The sequence below is a fragment of the Palaemon carinicauda genome, chromosome 27 (assembly GCF_036898095.1).
Source record: "Palaemon carinicauda isolate YSFRI2023 chromosome 27, ASM3689809v2, whole genome shotgun sequence".
Lineage (NCBI taxonomy): Eukaryota > Metazoa > Arthropoda > Malacostraca > Decapoda > Palaemonidae > Palaemon > Palaemon carinicauda.
In genome coordinates this window covers 35,905,286-35,928,116 of record NC_090751.1, presented here as the reverse complement: position 1 = coordinate 35,928,116, position 22,831 = coordinate 35,905,286, and the positions used below count along the sequence as shown (strand labels likewise).

The 22,831-nt window shown below is 46.4% G+C and overlaps 1 protein-coding gene across 2 annotated transcripts in view; it reads right to left on the bottom strand.

Annotated features, from left to right (window-relative positions):
• Positions 1-1,174: 1,174 nt before the first annotated feature.
• Positions 1,175-22,831, bottom strand: part of LOC137620688 (interferon alpha-inducible protein 27-like protein 2A) — a 96,530-nt gene continuing 74,873 nt past the window's right edge. For both annotated transcript variants that reach the window (XM_068351034.1, XM_068351033.1), the window contains exon 4: positions 1,175-1,398. In XM_068351034.1, coding sequence (XP_068207135.1) covers positions 1,288-1,398 — 111 coding nt within the window. In that variant the 3' untranslated portion in view covers positions 1,175-1,287. The remainder of the gene's footprint in view (positions 1,399-22,831) is intronic.

Below are 22,831 nucleotides of genomic sequence, written 5' to 3'. Positions count from 1 at the left end.
CTGTATTCTCTAGGGCCTGTCACGGCCCTCCCCTTTGATGAAGGGATTATCTAAATGGAAGACAGCCTGTGAATGGTGGTTTCCACACGCCCTTGATAAATACACGACACCAACAAGGTGTTCGCGCGAGGTTTGTAACCTCTGCATTCCATGCTTTATCTTTCTCTTGTATATTTGGAAGATTTATATTAGAAAAGTGTAAGAAGGACCCTTTTCACCGGCCGTCACATATCGACCCAGAAAAGGAAAATTATGCATATTACAAATGTCTTTAAAAGTATAAATTGCCTAAATAGCTTTCATAATTAATTAATTGATGCTTTCGGGAATGTAGTTCTACTAACTAAATAACACATGCCTAACAAACGACAGCGCCCATGGCGCCTCCGGTAACAGGCCTATCTCCTAATCACAATAGTCTAATTTCACTATGAAACAGGAGCTAAAATATACCCATTGTAAAGAATCAAAACTCAACTTTCTAGAGGCGAAAGAAGCTGGAGATTGCATAATAATCCTAGCATAATCGATCGAAAAAGTTTGATCAACAGGGAACACCACCGTGCGAATTCGCTACAGAATTAGGAATGGCCGCCATCCTGGATATGGCGCCGTCTTGATACTCAATAGTAGTATGGGAAGTAGGGTAACCTTGATAACGGCTCCCCTTCCAAAATTGCCACTCTTCCCCCTCAAAGTGATAACGCTATTCGAGGTGAAGATCGCTATGTGTTGTACAGTATCAAGATATACGTCCCCTTATTTATGCGATATCTTTAAGAGAATGTTAAGGATATTCGTGCCAGGAGTTAGAATTCTGGAGACCTAAAGGTAAATTCTTTGGGAATATCACTGTAGTACATATATCCCTTGGAAGCTACTATTAGGAACCGTCCATCAGGACGACATGGCTTGAGCCAAAAATTTGGTATCATACCTCACAGGGAGATGACCGCTTCATGCACATCTTTGGTCTAATGCTCTAGTTCCTTCTCCATATTACTCGATTAACAGCTCAGCTTCCTGATGACTATATTTTAGCTATAGACCTTTATTTTGGTTCAATTTATTAAATATGTCACAGCATTTAACAATGTTGAAAATAAATTTGTCCTATTACGATGTGATTGCTTTTGATATTTCAATTAGGATTGCATTTACAGTAAATAGGCAGTTTATTTTCTGTTCAGAATTTTATTTTATAATCAGTTCTACAGTATTAAACAATGAATTTGGTATCTAATAAGCAATGTTAATTGCAATTTCAAGTTAACATCATATTACTGACTAATTTTTAAACTTGAACAACCGCCCTCCAATAAGAGCCCCAAGGCTAGCGAGAGCAGCTTTTCCAACTAGCCCGATGCCAGCTGCTCCAGCTGACTGGAGTCCAGCGACCTGCAATTGTAAGTCCAACTTTAATATTCACGATATATATTTATCTATAAATATATATATATATGATAAATTTTTGCACATTTAAACGTGTTTCTTTCACACACACACACACACACACACACACATATATATATATATATATATATATATATATATATATATATATATATATATATATATATATATATATATATATATATATATATATATATATATATATATATATATATATATATATATATATATATATATATATACAGTATATATATATATAAACAATGGCCATGTTATAAGGAAAATATATTTACTAAAACCTGTTTTTTCATTTTGGGTAAATGGTAACAACTATACTGTAAATGCTCTGTGCATTCTTAAGCTAAAGCTCATGTTGTTTCTTATTGGCAAGACATTGAGCTATGTTCTACGATCATGATAACATATTATATGCATACATTACATGTGGAACAAATCGCAAAACGTCTAGCCAAAATTACTGTTTCTACTTAATGAATTCGTCTTAGCATAGAATTTTTGCGAGGTAAGAGCTTGATTACAATTTCATAATTAAACCGAATATATTTCCTTTCAATTTTGAATAAATTTCCTTTCAATTGATAGCTTTGTATATTATGAATAAAATCTTATATGTCCAAGTAACAAATGAAAACAACTAAGACATTTCTTGTTAGTCCACACAAAAGTACTGTATATAAATATTTTTAATTCATATGTTGATTTACACAATCCTAATTTAGATAAAAAATATGAAAAGCATTGAGTATAATTGTTACAAATGCATTTAGTGTTACCAAAGTGGTTTTTACAAGATTACAGTAATCTAAAAAATGGCATCACAAAAAGTTGAAAGTAAATTGTCTTTTCACGGCTATTCAAATCCAATGGGTAGGGAGCATGTTTTCAGCTCGAAGCTGGAGGCCGTTGAATGAGCAGGTATGTGACAGATGGGAGCAAGGGTGAAGAGCCCTGATCTCCTGCCAAAATCTCTTCACTTTTGAACTTTTGGATCAATATTGAGATGGGAGGTATACTTTAAATGACTCTGGTTTGTTTAGGCAGGAAAAATGGACATTACCTAACAATTGTGATTTTTCCTAAGCTAATACAAACCATTGTCTTTTAGGTAGGGAGACCTGATCCTTTCTAGCTATTTGAACTGGTTGATCCGGGAAACCCTTCAACCAGAGGCATCTCTGTTAGGCCTGGATGTACAGTACACACCACTCTGGCCTTATAGCCTCTATTCAACCAGCGGCCTTTCTACAAAGCCTGCATGTGGGGACCACTCTGACTGATCCTGCAGCCTTTCTTGGCAATCAAGTGTCTATCAACTTCTTGGCATGGAATGCAGTCCTGAAATGCATCTGCGTTGTAAGTTTGTAGAGCTACACGTAAGCCAACATGATGGTGGTGTTATTGCAACAAGACACTTGATGCCTCTTCAATGGTCCCGGCAGTCTTGCAGTGTTATTAAAGCTGTTATTTCAAGACATCACAAAGCAAACTTCATCTTACCACACCTACTGAGACAACCATGTTCAAGGTATGTGCCCCTTACCTCCGACGAATCTGAACAGTTTCGTGTCGGGAGAAGAGTCAAGAGTCACCTCGACTAGGAGGGTTCCTCATCAGCCAACTGCTAAGATTGCCCAAAGCCTCCTGTTCTGCCAGGACAAGGAATGGTGATACCAGGAGACCAGAGATTCTTCAGACAGTACATGGTATCTCTGGCAAAGACACGAACTTCTCTAGTGATGAATGCTGGCTGAGAAAATTCTGCCCATGCTAGGATAGTTTTGTATGAAAAAATTAACATGCTCAAGTTTTTCAATCACGGCTTGTGAGAGACTTTTCCTCAATTACAAAAATTCCTAGACCATGACTAAGGTGGAAAATGAACATCTGAGGATCAATACCCTGAAAACAATTTTGGGAGATGGTATTAACGCTAGACTGATGTCTGGGTAATAAAGCACGTGTCTCTCAGATCCACTGAAACTAAATCTTCCTCTGATGGAGCTCTTTGATTGAACCACTCTAACATTGTTCCTACCTCTGTTCAGAAAGCCAAGGTTCTTGGCATACGAACTGTCCTCTACCTGCTAAAGAGAGAAGGGAGACAAAAGGCCTGAAGAGGAGAGTAAGTACCCAACCCAAAGGACATGCTCCCAAGGATCTTCCATCACCAAATTTTCCTGGAAAAACAGGTAAAAGAGCTGCATGGCTAGGTTTCTTCTGGGAAGTTGTGGCCGGTAATTAAGAAAAAACTAAGCCTTACTTGCAAACTACCAACAACCTACCAACCCACCCACATCCCAACCCCGGGGAAAAAAAATTCAAGTGCCAAATACACTTCAGAGTTAACTAGCCTGGGAATTATCAGTCTCCTTTTGGGGTTGACTAAATATTCATGCACTCTTGCCAAACCCATAAAGTAAGTACAACAGGGTACTCCAGTGACTCTTTCCCTCCCCCCCCCTCCTTAGGATTGTTCTATCACATGGGGAATACCAGAACTAATATGGTAGTAATGGAGGGAAAAAGTGCCAAGCCTCACAGGGAGATGACCTCTTCATGCACATCTTTGGTCTTTTTTCCAGGTGCCAGCACAAATAAAGAGGTGGAGAATGATGTAGTTCCTTTGTCAATGGAAAGAAGCGAGGAGGACAGAAGCCACGCACCAGGTGGGACACGAGGTCGTAGTACTTTCTCACAGTACCAATGCTAATGCCTCCAAACACTGGGACTTCACAACTCTGGTATGAATATTGGGTTAGTCTGAGACCCAAGTCCCAGGCCCCAGCAGGGCAGAATTGCGGTCTCACTTAGCTACTGAGGTAGTCAGTGATCCAAGCTTGGACAAGCAGGACATGTGTTCTGGCCAAGGAACCTAAAAACAGGTCTATGGCTAGGTGTCACTCAGGTGCCATCCACCTCTTCTAAGGGAGCCGTCCCATTATTACCACTGCCAAAGATTTCCATAACTTCCTTCACATTAACAGAATTGCACAGTTGGAAGGATGGTGGTAGATCAAACAGAGAATAGCCTCCAGCCCATATTGGGTTGTGCCAAACAAAAACCCTACCCCACCAAGAACCTGAAGTCCGCCTATTATGGCAAACAGAAACCTTCACCCTACCAGAACCTGAAGTCAGCAAATGTAGATCAGAGGGCTTCTTGCTCACGAGTCAGGGGAGTAAAAGTAGCAGCAGCGATAGCAGATGCACCCCATGTGCGGAAGCAAGATGAAACTTACTCTTCCTCCACATCAAAGGGGGACCTACTTGTGGAAGGAAGACGCAACGCTCTCTTTTTCCACATCAAAGGGGGACCAATGATTGCAAACAATCACGAGGGATTCTTGCTTAGGAGCCGGAGGAGTAGGAGTAGCAGCAGCGATAGCATATGCACCCGATGTGTGTAAGGAAGACGCAACTCTCTCTTCCTTCACATCAAAGGTGACCAATGATTGGAATCAATCTCGAGGGTATCTTGCTTATGAGCCAGAGGAGTAGGAGATAGCAGATGCACCCTATGGCCGGAAGGAAGATGCAATGCTCTTCCTCCACATCAAAGGGGACTTATGATTGCTAACAATCATGAGGGCTTCTTGCTCACGAGCCAGAGGAGCAAGAGTAGCAGCAGCGAAAGTACATGCACCCCATAGGCGGAAGACGCATCGCTCTCTTCCTCCACATCAAAGGGACCATTGATTGCAACCAATCACGATGGCTTCTTACTCATTAGCCAGAGGTGCAAGTGTAGCAGCAGCTTTTTCTTTACTACAGCTTGTGTGTGTTTGAAGTTGACTACCTATTTTATCTTTGCTATGCGTACGTGGCCTTTGTTGCCGGCCGCCCTTGTGGGACCTTTATGTCGGCCTTGGATACGGATCCTCACACCCTTTGCCCTCAGTGTCGGAGCCGACGGTGTGACCAGGAAAACGTGTAGTGAGTGTAGGGAGTGGTCTGCCTCCCAGTGGGAAAGGTTTGGCCGCCGGCGTCAGAAGTCCAAGAGAGACCGTTCTCCTTCGGGGGTTGCCTTGAAGGAGGAGGGTTCTCGGGACTCTTCTTTCGTCGCCCAAACCTCCTCCGAAGCTCCCCCTCGTCCGGCTCCTAAGGAGAGTCAGCCGAGTGGTAGCGCAGGCCCTAGTTCTGTTTCCCGACCTTGGGTGGGGGGAGAGGGCGTCGCCTCCCATAGCGGGGCGGTTCCCCCTCCTCCTCCGGGGGAGGTTATTGATAATTCGTTGTCTAATGATGATCTTTTACAGATTTGGGCTTCCCTGGGGCTTAAGGGCTTGCCCTCCAGGGTCGCCTTGATTGACCTTGTCTCGTTGGGGGCCGCCATTAAGCAGTCGCCGGCGGTAGCAGAGGTAGACCCTCTGTCTATCGTCGATGTCGTGGTGGCAGAGGCCTCCGATGGGGCGGGGCAATCCTCTGCAGGTGCAGTTGAGGATGTTGATGCTGACAGCTCTCCTCCCCCTTCCGTACATCCTTCGAAGGGGGAAGCGAGTCCTACGGGCTCTTCTGCTGTTCAGCTTCCCTCTAAGGGGAGTGCCTTGACTGAGACTCCCCTTCGGAGGACTGATGGTCCTGATGATCTTCCCGTGGCCGTCTTCGCCGTAAGGCTCACCGTCCGCTGCGTCGCAAGGGCCTCCCTTCTCCTTATAAGGGGGTTAAGAGGCGCCTTTTTGGATCTTCTTCCTCCGAAGGGGACTCTCCTCGTCGTACTCAGCCTACAGCTCCTGCTCCTTTGGACCTCTCTGCGGACCGCCCTCTTAATGAGAGAATGCCTTGATGAAGTCATTGAGCTTCAGCACGGCATTTCATTCCCGTGCTGAAACTTGGTGACGGGCAAGAGGGCTCTCGAACTTGGGGAAATTGCTCCCCCAGTTCGAATCTAAATTTCTCTCTTTCATCTTTTTCTAACTCTTTATATGGCTTCAACCTTCTCCTAATATTATAAACTTTCCTTCATGTTGCTGTCCCAACCCTATGAGTAAAATTTCCCATATGTATGTGTATATATTTACATATATATGTGTGTTTATTATTTTTTTTTCTCTTTTTATGGCATGGATGTTTCTACATCTATTATTGCCACTTGGGCGGATGTTTCTACATCCGGTATTGCTGCCTGCTTTGATGAATGGGAAGGGTGTCACGGTTGGGAGGTGTTTGTGCTCAAAGCTATATGTGAGAGTATTGGATGATCTCAGCCATCCCGAAGATGGTTTGGACCTTTTTGGCGGAACTATTCTCAAGTGTTGGGTCTTCGGAATCCAGGGGGATCCAACGCTTGGGGTAGGACTCTCGGCTTTTGGCCGGAAGCCCGTCATTACAGATATGGGGAGGATGATTCCATAGTTTCTTGGTCTCAGTCCTAACAGGCGGGTTCAGCTTACACCTGTGCCTCTATATCTGTTTTGATGCTATCCTTCGGGTAGGGTATGGAGTGGACCATCTGGGAAGTATACTCTCACTGTGCCGGTAGTGGAGAGTGTAAATCTCCTTCCCAACATGTGATGCCTTAATGTTCTCAAGCAGGTAAATCAAACTTCAAAAAATCACTCTTCTCTCTTCTTTTTTTTATGATGGAATCTTGTGAAAATGACCCCACCTCCCCTGGATATGCTGACTCGCCCCCGGCACTGTTGACGACCTCTGGCAATTCATTTAAAGAAAACTCCGTTGACGACGTAGGAACTAAAAAGGACTATTCTTTAAACACTCGGAAAAAGGGTAATTTGGGCAACACAGGAAAACTGAAAGTCCTGCACGTTACCCAAATCCCTTTAGAAGCTAATTATGATGTGCTACATAAAATATTTGAGTGTTACGGATCAATAAATGAAATTAGAATGAAACTTCAAGATGATAATTGGGAATCTTGGTTATCATTTAATTGTCACGAGGAAGCATTTAATGCAAGCTGTAACATTGTTGATATTAAAGTAGGTAATATGAATGTTAAGGGTGCTCTGTGTGATGGGGCACCTAAAGATCTGGATGTCTACAGACCAGCAGACTGGGCTGATAAAGATATAGAGGCAGATATACCATCCCAAAGAAAGCCAAAACCACCAATGTGGCTTCTTGCTCAATCTGTAGGAGGTACGGAAAATTATTTCAAGATATGCAAATTTCTTCAGAGGAAGGTAGGTACGATCGCACCTGGAGATATATCTCGATTTGGGAAGAAAAGTTTCTTGATAAAGGCCAAGTCATACACACAGTCTGTTATACTGTCTAATTTGAAGACAGTAAATGATGATATAAAATTGGACATCAAACCCCATCTAAACTTTAGCTATGGAAGGGGAGTGGTTTTTAATAGGGATCTGTATGAATTTACTGAAGAGGAGATATTGGCCATGTGTCCCCTATCAGTGTGGAAAGTACATAAAGTACCTGGAACATCAATGATTGTTCTTACTTTCCAGGATGCTGATGTACCTTTCCACATAGACATAGAAAACGAAAGGATCAGAGTTCAACCTTTTAAGCAGAAGCCACTGCAATGTTATAATTGCTTTAAATTTGGACATCCTTCCAAAGTTTGCAATAATGAAAAAATTTGTAATACTTGCTCCAAAATTTATCATGGGGATTGTACACTTGAGGCAAGGTGCTTAAACTGCAACTCTAATCATAAATCTAATGATAGGAGCTGCCAGTTTTATAAGTTAGAAGAGGCTGCCCTCAATAAATCAATTATTGAACATGTAAGCGTGGGGCATGCCAAGAGATTATTAAATAAATCTAATACTTATGCAAAAACATTAAAAACAGGAGAAAAAGTTCCTCGGGAATCATCTCACCCACCTACTACTGTAGGTAGTTCTCGAAAAAGGAATTCACAATCTATTGATAAAGTGCTGCATAAGACAAGAACATCTCCTCCTAAAGATTTATCATTGAATATCAACAAAAAGACATTGCCCACCACTATCAAACCTTTGTCCACCATTACAAAGGATAGTACTAACCTCTCCCAGGCCATATCCTTGCCTGATTTAATGGAGATTCCACCTGACACCAAGTTATCAGGTGTACCTGTAGTGGGGAAGGTACAAAAACCTGGTAACTTGCAACCTATTAATCGTAAAAGAGAGAGACCTCCATCTCTCTCACCCCCTTCCATAAGAAATACTAGAATTATGACATCAAATAAATATGATGTTTTGTCTGTTGATGTTGGCGATCAACCAGAAGACAATTTAAATAAATCAGAAATTCAAGTTGAGGTCCACCATCCCCCTCAACAAATATATAAAAAAGATACAAAGAAAAACTCCAACGTAAAACCCAACATAACAAGACCATCTCTGAAGAAACCTACAAGTAATAATGTTAGATTAAAAACTGCTAATGGGAAGACCTCACCCAAGACGTCTTCCAGAAATAATCCATAGTTTTCTCCTCCATTTTGCAATGGAACTGTCAGGGTTTGAGGGCGAAATATGAAGAACTTAAGCTCCTAATTCATGAGCATTCCCCCATAATAGTATGTCTACAGGAAAGTATGCTTGATTCTAACACTCCTAGTCCTCGAGAGTATGTTAGCTATAGAACACCATATAATCAACAAGCAGGGAGCCATGGCGGAAGTCTCATGTACATTCGTCGAGATGTTCCCCAAATACCCATGTCTATACGTACAACCCTGCAGGCAGTTGTTGTACAAATTGATATAGGGAGAAAATATACAATATGCTCTCTGTACTTACCTCCAAATGATGATATTTTATATGATGATTTAGTAGAAGTTATTCAACAACTCCCTCAACCTTTTCTCTTACTGGGAGATATGAATGGTAGACATCCTTTATGGGGTGATGTTTTGGCCAACACAAGGGGCAATATTATCTCATCAATTGTGGAGAATGAGGATGTGGGGCTCCTTAATACAGGAGAGCCCACGCACTTCCATGTTCAGACAGGTACTTTGTCATGCATTGACCTTTCAATTGCAAGCTCTAACTGCCTTCTTGATTTTGATTGGAGAACATTAGATGATTGGCATACTAGTGATCATGCACCAATCATTATAAACACCAACAAGGGCCCACCTTTGCAAAGATCGCCACGGTGGAATCTAGACAAGGCAGACTGGGTTAAATTTTCTGAGCTAAGTGAAATTGAAGGGAGAGCAGAACAGTTTGAAAGTATTGATGATGCCATAGACCTGCTGAATGGAACTCTTCATACAGCAGGAGTCAATTCAATTCCCAAAACAACAGGATTATTCAAACGACGACCAGTCCCGTGGTGGTCTTCAGAACTAACTGCACTCCACAGAGCCACAAGAAGATCTCTAACACGATTGCGTAGACTCCGAACCGATGAGAATTTAATTATGTACAAGAAATGTAGAGCACAGTTCCGTCGTGCCATGAAAGAAGCAAGGCGCCAGTCATGGATGTCTTTTGTTTCCTCCATTAACAGTAGAACACCACCATCTTCTGTGTGGAGGAAAGTAAAAAAGATAGCTGGCAAATTCACCCCCAACCCACCACCAGTGTTGAAGGTGAATGGCCAGTATGTAACTGAAGCAAATGAAGTTAGCAATGCCCTGGCTAATCATTTTTCAAATGTATCCAGCAAGTGTGAAGGAGCCCCTGGTCACCAGTATAGGAGCACTGAAGAAAAGAAAATTTTAAATTTTGCAACGAGAAGGGAAGAGTCGTATAATTCTCCTTTCACTGAAAGAGAATTTGATTCCGCACTTGCTCATTGCAACGATACAGCCCCTGGACCCGATGGAATTCCATATGCAATGATTAAACATGTACATTTTAATACAAAGCTATTTATTTTAAGCATTATTAATAGAATATGGCATGATCATAGCTACCCAAGTGTTTGGGAACTAGCCATTATTTTAGCCTTTTTAAAACCCGGTAAAGACAAGTTTTTAGCAGCAAACTATCGTCCTATTGCATTGACATCTTGTTTATGTAAAATCATGGAGAAGATGGTCAATGCAAGGCTGATATGGTACCTTGAAAAGAAAGGTATTTTATCACCGATTCAATGTGGATTCCGAAAAATGCACTCAACGACTGATGTGTTGATACGACTTGAGTCTTCTATTTGTGCAGCCTTTGCTTCCAAACAGCACCATGTTACAGTATTTTTTGACCTTGAAAAGGCATATGATACCACATGGAGATATGGTATTCTTAAAACCATTCATGAATTGGGATTGAGAGGAGAGCTGCCACTATTTATTCAGGCATTTCTTTCACGTAGAGTTTTTCAAGTGAGAGTTGGGGAAACTCTATCAGAGAGTAAGTGCCAGGAAGAAGGAGTTCCTCAGGGTAGTGTGCTGAGTGTAACCCTTTTTGCACTAGCAATTAATGGGATATCCTCAGCCATTCCCCAGGATGTTCTCTCAACACTATTTGTGGATGATCTCTCAATATCATTTGCTGGCACTAGAATGGCAATGGTTGAGAGAAAAGTCCAACTCTCTATTGATAAAATTATCCAGTGGGCTGACATGAATGGATTTAAGTTCTCGACAAGTAAAACTACTATTGTCCATTTTTGTCGTATCCGGGGAGTACATCCAGACCCGGATATATACATTAAAGGTCAACGGATACCATGTGTATCGGAAACCAAATTTTTAGGTTTGATATTTGACTGTAGACTTACATGGGTTTCTCACCTAAAAGCGCTAAAAGCTAAATGTGTTGAAGCTCTGAATATCTTAAAAGTATTGTCCCATACATCATGGGGGGCAGACCGCAATACTATTTTAAAATTATACAAGGCCTTGATTTTTTCCAAAATTAGTTATGGTTGTGAGGTATATTCTTCAGCCACCCCAAGCCGGTTAAAAATATTAGACTCGATACATCATGCAGGTATTAGATTATCTACTGGAGCTTTTAAAACCTCGCCTATCCCAAGTCTCCTTGTTGATGCTGGAGAGTTACCTCTAGACCTTTACCGAATGTCTTCCATTCTTCGGTATTGGTTTAGATTGCAAAGACTCCCTAGCTCTCTAGCCTTTCAGACTGCAAGCCTTGTAAGACACGCATCATACTTTGAGTTGCACCCAAAATCTCCTCAACCTTATGGCTTTCGGGTGAAACGATTTTTAAATAGTCTGGATATAATTAGAAATAAGGTACTTCCATTCAAGGTATCATCAACGCCTCCATGGAAATTACCTGACATATCTTTTTGTAAATACTTTATTGGAGTTAAGAAGAATATGACTGACTTAGAATCCAGGTCTCTTTTTATGGAACATGTCGAAGAACATAGGGGATCGACTTTTATATATACTGATGGCTCCAAATCTGATGCTGGCGTTGGATTTGGAGTACATAGTAATGATTTTAATTGTAGAGGTGCACTTCCTCTAACAGCTTCCATATTTACTGCCGAACTGTATGGCATATTAACCGCTATTGAGAAAATAGCTTTGGAAAAGGAGGGTAATTTTACAATTTTTAGTGATGCAAGGAGTGTTCTTCAAGCTTTAGAAGTTTTTAATTCTAGTAACCCTCTAGTTTTAAAGATTTTAGAATGGCTTTTTATTATTGGACGGAAAGGTATAACTGTTCGATTTTGTTGGGTTCCAGCACATGTAGGTGTGTCTGGGAATGAGAAGGCAGATTTACTGGCGAAGAATGCGGCATCCGAGTTGCTGCCAAGGAGGTATCCCATTCCATGTAACGATCTCCTACCTTACATCAAGAAATTGGTTTGTGATAAATGGCAACAGCACTGGGACAGTCAAGACGGCAATAAAATGAGGGAAGTAACAAATATCATATCACCTTGGAGGTATAACATGATTCCCCGAAAATGGGAGACAACTCTTTGTCGTCTCCGTATTGGTCACACACGGTTGACACACGAGTTTCTGCTGAAGGGCCAACACCAACCGTATTGCGAGGACTGCTTAGTACCTTTAACAGTGAGGCATTTGTTGACCGAATGCCCTAATTTTACTAACTTAAGAAATAGATATCTGTTTGAGGCTCGAGGTGAGGATGGCAGGTTTATCCTTGCCAAGATTCTTGGACATGATGTGTCTTACTATGCGAGCGGAATTTTTAGATTTATTTCAGAAGCAGGTCTTCTGAAAACTATTTAACTATTTTAATGACTTCTTTTTTATGGTTTTAATCGAATTCTCTTTTAATTTTCATATACAGTAAATGGTATCGGCGTCAATGACCTTAGATGTCAGGATGCCAGAAAACTTTCAATCAATCAATCAATCTCTGCGGACCGTTCTCCTACTCCTGCTAGAACTTCACCTTCTGGGGACTTGTCACCCGACGGGCAACGGTCCCTTCGGGGCAAAGGGATTCTTCCCTCTCATGTGCAGTGTTAGCGCACAGGCGCTCTCCTGCTCGTCAGCGCTCTCCTGCTCGTCAATGCTCTCCTGCTCGTCAGCGCTCTCCTGCTCGTCAATGCTCTCCTGCTCGTCAGTGCTCACTTGTTCGCCGGCGCTCTCCTGATGTTCGCCCTCCTCGTCAGCGCTCTCCTGTGGACATCCTACATCTTGTGGTTCCTGAAGAGCGCTTAGCGCGCCAGCATTCTCCTGCTCGCCCTTCTGCAGTGTTAGCGCACAGGCGCTCTCCTGCTTGTCAGCGCTCTCTTGTTCGTCAGCGCTCTTTTGAGGATCACCGCCCTCTTGCTCGCCAGCGCTCCCCTGTGGTCTCTGATCATCCTGCTGTCCCTGTTGGGCACCCTGCGCGCCATCAGTCTCCTGAGCTCTCTCGCGATCCTCATCTTGTGTCTACTCAACATCGTCCGCGTTCTCCAGCGCGTGTTTCTAAAGCACATGTTTGCCCACGCGCCTATGCTCTTCCTGTTCCTGTTCGTGAATGCGCCGCGCCAACTGCTCCTTCACAGGATCTCGCGCGTCGCCCCCTTGCTCGCCAGCGATCACCTGCTCCCCAGCGTGCACAGACGATCCTAGTATCGCCTGTCCGTCAGCGTTTTCCTACGCGTCAACAATCACCTGATCATCGGCGATCTCCGGACCGCCCACGTGACTTACATCCTGCGCGCGCGCGTTCTCCAACGCGTCGTCGACCAGAGATTCTGAAAGTACATGGTTCGCCATCTGCTAGCTCGCCATCGCGCGATTATTCACCTGCGCGCCCTGCGCGCTATCGCTCGCCAACGCGTCACCATGCGACAACACGCCATCACTCACCTGCGCGTCAGCGTTCGCCAGCTCACCACCGATCGCCTGCTCGCAATCGCTCTCCCTCGCGCTACAGGTCTCCTGACCTACGTCGCCAGCGACCTTCCTCGCCCACGCGGCAACGCATTCCCTCGCCATCGCGCCAACGCATTCGTTCGCCGACTCGGCCACGCGCTCGTTCACCTGTACACCCTCGCGCCCACTCGCCTGCGCGCCCGTTCGCCTTCGCGCGACCATCGTTCGCGGCGAATTTCGCAGCCAGTGGTAGCAGCAGGAACGCGTGTTCCCAGAAAGCGCTCGGGATCGCCTCCATCCAAACGCAGGAATGTTGTGCAGGACAGGGAAGACACTGCGGAGAGGTTAGTGCATCATTCTTCCCCCCCTTCTTTTCAGGCAGGTACTGTGGTGTCCACTCCAAAGGATCGGCCGATCCCTTTCCCTCCAGCGAGGATTTCGGACTCTGTGTCCGTGGAGCAACAGACTTGGTTTGGTCGTCTGATGCAGGCATTAGTGAGGGTAATGAAACCAGCACTCGCCGATCAGGGCAACAAACCAACGGCTGCCTCTCGTACGCTGAAGAGAAAGAGAGGAGTGGACTTCGTGGTGACTTCCCCCAGGGCGAAGTTGGTTCCCAAGAGGTCTGTCGCGAATCGCCCTTCTCCTGCTCGAGCGTTTTCTCCTTCTCCCGTGGACGAGGCTTTTCCGTCCTCGGGTGAGTCCAGTGAAGCGGTAGTCTTCCCCTCGGCACCAAGGGGGGAGACTTCGCTTCATGGAGGAGAGTCGTCTCGTGCGGAAGGGGCTCCTCGAACCTCTTTGTTGGGATCCTGTATCCCTCCCAGGAGGGAATCCAAGGACTCCACGACCGGCCCGAAATCATCTTCGAGGATTCGCCAGGAACCAGCGGCTCCCCCTGGGAACGTCCACGCTTCACCCCAGGAAGAGATTACGGGGACAGGAGACTTAGCTGCCAGCCCGCAAGGAGGAGATCAGCAGGAATCCGAACATGCCTTCTGGCAGGTCCTGAGCCTGATAAGGCAACTTAACGGGCTTATGGACCCCGTGATCGCCCCCCCTGAAGGCAAGGACACTATCTTGGACGAAGTGTTTGACGTTCGGAAGGCCCCTAAGTCCAGTGCGGCTCTGCCCTGGTCTCGGGGTCTGAAGAGTGCCAGAGCTAGGGCCAACGCTCAGCTCGCGATTCTTGCCCCCTCCAGTCGTTCCTATGCCGGGAACAAGCTCATCCCTCCTCCTCGTCTTCAGCAGAGGAGGTATTTCGAGATCTTGGGTGAGTCCAACCTCGCTCTTCCGCTCCATCACACTGTGGAGGAGCTGGCGAAGGGAGTTCCCCTTGAGAAGCTCTCTGCCCGGCAGGTGTCGTTCTCGGCGGCAGAGATCCTTAGCCATGAAAAGGTCGCGAAGTGTGCCATGCAGGCCACTTCGTGGCTGGACTTTTGGCTAGGAACTCTGGGCATCCTATTGCGCTCCGAGGACTTGTCCTAGGAGACCAATAGGAAGGCCCTGGAGACCTTCTTAATCTCGGGCACCCACTCCATCGAGTTTTTGGCGCACCAGGTTACCACCCTGTGGGCCAACTCGGTGTTGAAGCGGCGCGATGCTGTGACCGAGAGATTCCATCCGAAGGTCCCCGCCATGGATGTGTGTAGGCTCAGACATGCTTCCCTTCTTGGAGAGAACCTGTTTGAGCCTCAGGACATGGAGCGAACGGCTGAGAGGTGGAGGAAATCCAGCACGGACTCCCTCCTCCATAGGGCCCTTACAGCTTGGCCCTATAAGCCTCCAGCTCCGCTGCAACAGCAGCAGCAGCATCGTAAGGCTCTGAAGCAGGCACCAGCAGTTAAGAAGGTGGTGTCTAAGCCCCAGCCCTTTCCAGCCAAGGTCAAGAGGGGCGGTAAGTCCTCCAGGGGAGGCAAGACTCCTAGGGGTAGGGGCAGCGGCCGCAAGCCCTAGGGGTGGCAGTCCCCCTGCGTGTTCACCTGTGGGGGATGCCTTCAGCGTTGCGTCCGCAGGTGGCAGCAACACGGGGCCGATGCTTGGACGGTCTCAGTGATCGGCCAAGGCTATCGCGTCCCGTTCACAACATCTCAACCTCCCCTGACAGCGAATCCAGTGTCGTTGAGCTCCTATGCCACGGGGTCGGCAAAGGGGCTGGCCCTTCGGGCCGAAGTCGAGACCATGCTCGAGAGGGGTGCTCTCCAGGAGGTCGTCGACGGCTCCCCAGGCTTCTTCAGTCGACTCTTTCTTGTAAAGAAGGCGTCTGGAGGCTGGAGACCTGTCATCGACCTCTCAGCTCTGAACGGGTTTGTTAAGCAAACCCGGTTCAGCATGGAGACAGCAGACACGGTCAGACTTGCGGTGAGACCACAAGACTTCATGTGCACACTGGATCTAAAGGACGCATACTTCCAGATCCCAATCCATCCGTCTTCCAGGAAGTACCTGAGATTCTGCCTAGATGACAAGATCTACCAGTTCAAGGTGCTTTGTTTCGGTCTCTCCACAGCTCCTCAGGTGTTCACCAGAGTGTTCACCCTGATTTCATCTTGGGCGCACAGGAACGGCATTCGTCTCCTTCGTTATCTGGACAATTGGCTGATCCTAGCAGACTCGGAGTCGACCCTTCTTCGGCACCGAGACAGGCTTTTAGATCTTTGCTAGGATCTGGGGAGCGTGGTAAACCTCGAGAAGTCCTCTCTGCAGCCGTCCCAACAACTGGTTTATCTAGGCATGCTAATAGACACCAATCTCCACAAAGCCTTTCCATCAGGCGACCGGATAGCAAGGCTGAGGAGGGTGGCGGAACCCTTCCTCAGGTGAGAAGAGCTCCCCGCCCAGTCGTGGTTGCGTCTCTTAGGTCACCTATCCTCCCTGGCTCGTCTGGTTCCAAACAGCCTTCTCAGGATGAGATCCCGGTGGAATCAAGGATCCGATTCTCCGGACATTCTGATCCCGATGGGGTCTTTGGAACAGACGGACTTGCGGTGGTGGCTGGTCGACGAGAACCTGCGGAAGGGAGTGAGTCTTCTCGTCCTCCCCCCGGAATTGACTCTGTTTTCGGACGCGTCAAAAGAAGGGTGGGGGGCGCACGTTCTGAACCAGAGGGCCTCAGGCCTTTGGTCAGAATCAGAAAAGTGCCTACACATCAACCTGCTAGAATTGAAGGCCGTCTTTCTGGCTCTTCAGCAGTTCCAACGGTCCCTGGCGGGTCACTCCGTGGTGGTGATGAGCGACAACACCACGGTAGTGGCTTATATCAACAAGCAGGGAGGCACTTTTTCGCAGCAGCTATCCCATCTTGCAGTAGAGATTCTGAGGTGGACCAAAACCCACTCGATAACACTATCAGCTCGCTTCATTCCTGGCAAAAGGAATGTGCTCGCCGACAGTCTGAGCAGGGCCTCGCAGATAGTGAGTACCGAGTGGTCTTTGGATCCTCAGATAGCCAACAAAGTCCTGACTTTGTGGGGTTCCCCGACTGTGGACTTGTTCGCGACAGCGTCTAACTTTAAGCTGCCCCTGTACTGCTCCCCAGTCCCGGACCCCAAGGCACTCTGGCAAGATGCTTTCCAGCAACGGTGGGACAACATCGACGTGTACGCCTTCCCACCGTTCTGTCTGATGAGAAGGGTGCTCAACAGGACCATACTATCGGTCAACTGTTCGATGACTCTGGTAGCTCCGCTATGGCATCACGCGGAATGGTTCCCGGATCTTCTGCAGCTCCTGATGGAGCTCCCGAGGGAACTCCCTCCACGACACGAGCTTCTAAGACAACCCCACTGCGGCGTCCCTCACAAGGCCGTGGCCTTGCTTCGGCTTCACGCCTGGAGACTATCCAGCGTCTCCTCGCGGAGAGAGGATTTTTGCAACAGGTTGCGGAGAGAATGTCTCGGCACCTGCGAAGGTCCTCTGAGGGAGTCTACCAAACAAAGTGGAGAGTCTTTTGTGGTTGGTGTCGTGGGAGGGGTATCTCTCCACTCAATGCCACTATTCCAGCAATAGCGGACTTCCTCGTTTATCTGCGGGAAGAAATGCGCCTTTCTGTCTCGGCAGTGAAAGGCTATCGCTCAGCCTTAGGCTTGGCCTTCAGGCGGAAGGGCGTGGATATTTCTTCATCGCTAGAACTCTCTTTACTCATACGTAGCTATGAGCTTACCTGCCCCCAGTCGGAAGTGAGACCTCCTCCTTGGAACGTGGTTCGAGTCCTCAGGGCTCTGAAGAGACCTCCCTTCGAACCATTACGCCAGGCCTCCGATCGCCACCTGTCTTGGAAGACGGCTTTCCTACTCGCTTTGGCTTCGGCCAAGCGGGTTAGTGAACTTCATGGTCTCTCGTACGACATCGCCCATTCAAGGGGATGGGGGGAGGTAACGTTCAGGTTCGTCCCTGAGTTTGTTGCCAAGACTCAGAATCCTGGAGTGCCGGATCCTCGCTTCGACTCTTTCAGGATCACGAGTCTCTGTTCTGTAACTAGCGACCCAGACCAGCTGCTACTATGTCCAGTGAGGTGTCTGAGGCACTACTTGAAGAGAACGGCTGCAGTCCGTCCTCAAGTGCGAGCTTTGTTTGTGAGCACAGGCAGGACTAAGAGGAGGGTCAACAGGAACACCATCTCAGCTTGGATTCGAAGGGTTATCCACCATGCCTTGAATCCAGACCCTCCTCCGTCACGTCGCCCTAGGGCACACGATGTCAGGGGTGTTGCTACATCCCTGGCCTTCAAGAGAAACTTCTCTGTGACGCAGGTACTTCAAGCTGGGGTCTGGAAGCGTCAGACGACCTTCACAGCCCACTACCTACAAGACGTGACCCACAGGAGCCTCGATACGTTTTCTATCGGCCCTGTGGTGGCTGCACAACAGCTGGTCTAACCTCAGGCTCCTTTTTGGACAAGTAGCAGTAGGTTGAGGCCGTTGTTACCCGGTCTTAGTCTGCGTGAATGAAAGAGTATGTCTGGCCCTTACTTCTTTCTTCATTCTCCCCTCTCTTGGGGAAGCAGCATCCTGGTCCTCGCATAGCTGACCTCGACCTCTGCAGGTAACCCAAACCCATGCTTCTTTGTGCTCCTAGTATTAAGCTTAATACTGTTGCGTCCCCCATACCCTGACGAGGTGGTATTGGGAATGTCCTATCCTAGATTCCTATCTAAAGGTCTCAAGGTCAACTTCATAGGACGAGTCACACTTTCCTCCACACACTGCTTATGTAGGCCACTCGTTCCTGGCAATGCTAGGAACTTGTGAGGTGCAGGGGCTCCTTTCCTCTAGTGCTGCTCACTGAGGGATTGAGCCCCCGGGCAAGCCTAAGTCAGTAAGGCTGGGGACTTTCCACCCTTCCTAAGGGGTAAGTCACCCAATGTAAATAGCGTGGTTTGTATTTCGGTTACGGAACAAATGACAAATTCGAAGATAATTTGTATTTTTCCTAACCATACAAACCTTAGCTATTTACACATGTGTGCCCGCCATCCCTGACCCCCAAGTCAAGTCCTACCTCTAAGTGAAGTGAAGCAAGTCACAGGTGTGTGGGGGGGAGGGGTAGCAAGCTACCCTTCCCCTACCCCCCGCTAACTAGCGCGGGGGTAATTAACCCTCGTTAAAACTATTGGCTCGTCATTTCAGCTGCGCTAAAAGGTAAACCCAATGTAAATAGCTAAGGTTTGTATGGTTAGGAAAAATACAAATTATCTTCGAATTTGTCATTTTTTGCCAAAATTTTGGGAAAAAAAGTGCGTCCTATAGGGCGTCAATTACGGTATGCCTATTTTAGTATCTTCAGGAAATTTGGACATTCTACTAGATAAATCTTAAATAGATGTCGTTAATGTAGATCAAAAATAGCAATGTGCCAAGGAAGGATCCTTGCGGTACTCCGCTTATAACAGCTTTCCAGTCTGAAGCTTCTCCATTGATTAAAACTCTTGTTTTTTTTTTTTTTTTTTATCCAATCTCTGATCTATTCAGCTGGCTCGTCAACCATGCCTAGTGGTCTAATTTTGACCATTAATTTTTTATAAGGAACTTTGTCAAAGGCCTTTTTAAAGTCTAGGTATATGATGTTTAGTGCCTGCTTTTGATAAATGCTAAACATGTAAAACAATTGCAACAGATTTATCACACATGATCTCTTTTGTCTAAAACCATGTTGGCTGTCTATCAGAAGTTTTCTCTATATGTTCTACAATTGAATCAACTATAATCGATTCAAAATCTTTGCAATACACTCAAGTAAGACACACAGGTCTGTAGTTAGCAGGTTCCTTTGGTCTCTTCAAGTAGATTGGAAGAACATTGCCTAGTTTCCATCCTTGTGATACTGTTTCTTTTGTTGACTGTCCTTTGGAACATTTTCTAAGTGTGGGGTTATCTCTTCTTTTAGTTCTATAATCTCTCTTGGATGATTATCATCCAGACCTGATGCCTAAGACTTAGTCATGTTTTTTTTTTTTTTTTTTTTTTTTTTTTTTTTTTTTGACATACTTAATGGTTCGTGGAAGGTTATAATTCTTCCCCAACGAATACGGTTGTGAAATATGCATTCATCAGTTCGTTTTTTTTCCAAATAATGTTATAATATTACCCTCAGAGTCTCTTAATGGGTTAATGTTGTTTTGGATAGGTTTTCTACTGTTTACATATACAAGAAAATTCTTTTAGATTTTCTTTACAAGCTGAAGCCACTTTTCTCTTCTTTGATCTAGGCCTTTCTAACTAGTTGATCTACTTTTCGGCTTAATTTCTTGTGCTCAGAATTTTCAATATTAAACTTACCCGATAATCATGTAGCTGTCAACTCCGTTGCCCGACAGAATTCTATGGAGGGATACGCCAGCTATCACAATACTAGAAGGGGGTGTACTTACCAGCGCCACCTGTGGCCAGGTACTCAATCATTTGTTGTTGACACCTCCTCAATTATTCCTCTGTCGTGCTTCCGGCTAGACGTTCTGGGATACGCTTATGGTCTTCGAGTTTATTCATGGATATTTGGTGAAGTATTCTCTTAGATTAACGGCTGTCGCTTTACTGGAATCCTTTTTATATTAGCTAGATAGCTTTTATATAATACTGGTTAACGGTTAATGAATTTTTGCTTGTTTTTGGATCACCCTTTGGCTAACTCTTTGAAACAAGATGTCTGACGTTTCGCAAGCCCCCTCCCATAGACGATGTAGGTCTTGCAATAGGCGTATTCCGAAGGCCTCGGTAGATCCTCACACCGCTTGTTCTGACTGTAGGGACAGGCCCTGTCTATTAGAAAATCGATGTGAGGAGTGCACCGGACTTTCGGAATTGGAATTTGTCCGTCTTTTAAAATATTCATCTAAGTTAGAGAGAGGTAGAGTTAGGAGAAGTTCTTCTCACTCTTCTATGTTTTCCTCACCTCATGATCCCCTACCTTTTCCTACCCGTGTAGTGGCTACCCCCGAACCTACTGTGTGCCCTCCGCCTGATATGTCAATTGTTTTGCGTGCTATTCAGGCTTTAGGAGATAAAGTAGAATCAGTGGTAAGTGACCATAAGTCTCTGATGGCCGAGGTTAAAGAACTGAAGGTCAAGAGTGCAGTGGGTGGAAATAGTGCCAGTGCTGTGACGAGTGCTAGTGTCGGTGCAGTGCCAAGTGCTAGTGGTGCCAGTGTGGTGCATGAGGATTTTTCTGTGCGAGCCAGTCGTCCTCCCAGTCCGGGACCTCTTGCAAGCTCCCATGCCCAGGGGAGAAGCAATGTCGAAGGGCTTAAGGGTTCGACAGGCCTTGTTAGGCGCACAGAATTATCCTCGGTGGTTGCGGGCGTGTCTTCCTTAGACCGTCACTCCCACCTGCAGACGATTGAGCCCGTCTTCTCGTCCGCTGATCAACATGCAGGGAAGAAACGTTGGTCTCAGGTCTCGAGACCGCTTAAACGTAGAGTTCAGTCAGCGAGTGCTCAGCCAGGTTGCAGTCATTGGCTCAGCTCTGACTCGCCTCAGTCATCGGTCGACTGTACTCCGCCCAAGAGGAGTAAGGTTCTGCCTAAACAGAGCCCGACTGTGACTTTACCTCAGTCTGTTATCGTTTCTGCCGACCCCAAGTGGACCCTGCTTCAGTCCATGCAAGCTCAGCTTTCGGACTTGATGCGTGAGTGTTGGGCTGAGAGTGTTGCACCTCCTCCTCCGCCTACACTCCCTCTACCTGTTCTCGCTCCGCCTGTGCTCGCCCAGCCTGCACCTGCTCCGCCTGGTCGCAGCACCATCTGCCAGGCGTACGATGTTGAGCCACTTTCGGAGTTCGCTGTTCCCAGTGTTGTTCAGCCTCAGCCTTCTTTAAGGCAACCCTTGCTTTGGGATCAGGAGAGTTATTCCACTCTTCCTCCGCCTCCCCTTGCTGCTCCACCAGTGGTGCAACTCTCGGTTGGGGTACAACAACCTCTCCCCTCCGTGAGTCTGTCTGCTCAACCATCGCTGCAGCGAGCTCAACCCTCCTCTAGGCAAGCTCCTCTACACCCTGGACTTGCGCCTCAGGAGCCTCAGCTTGCGAGAACTTTACCTTGTTCTGCGCAGCCTCAACCTCTTCATGCTCCACTCATCTCACAGGAACAGGAACGGACTACTCCGCCTCCGTCCTCCGCTCAGCTTGTGCAATCCTTGGGTTCAACTCTTGCTAGGAGTCAACCTCCTTCACCCATGCGCCTGCCTTCTGCTTCGTCTGTTGTTCAGCCTATGCAGTCTGAGCCTCAGGTTTTCCCTCAGGATGAGGAAACCTCTGTTATTGTTCCTACCCGTTCTGACTCTGCGGTTCAGCATTCTGGTCCGATCGCTTCGCTACCCTCTGCTGATGAAGTGTCGGATGATGAGGAGGCACACCTTGATCCCTCATCAGACGTGGAAGAGTCTAAGCTTTCTCCATTGTCTATTGATTTTCGAAAGGTCTTGGCTCTACTCAGGGAGATTTACCCAGACCACTTCGTCTCTGCTATTCCCCGCTCTCCTCCATCTGAGTTTTCGCTGGGCGTACAACAAGCTAAGTCCAACTATACTAAGCTTGTCCTAGCTAGATCCTCCAAGAGGGCTTTAAGGATCTTAGGGGAGTGGCTTCAGTCTAAACAACACCTTGGCAAGACTTCCTTCATGTTCCCTCCAACGAAGCTCGCTTCGAAAGGTTGCGTTTGGTATGCCACAGGGGAAGCACCAGGCTTGGGAGTACCTGCCTCTGCCCAGGTTGACTTCTCAAGTCTGG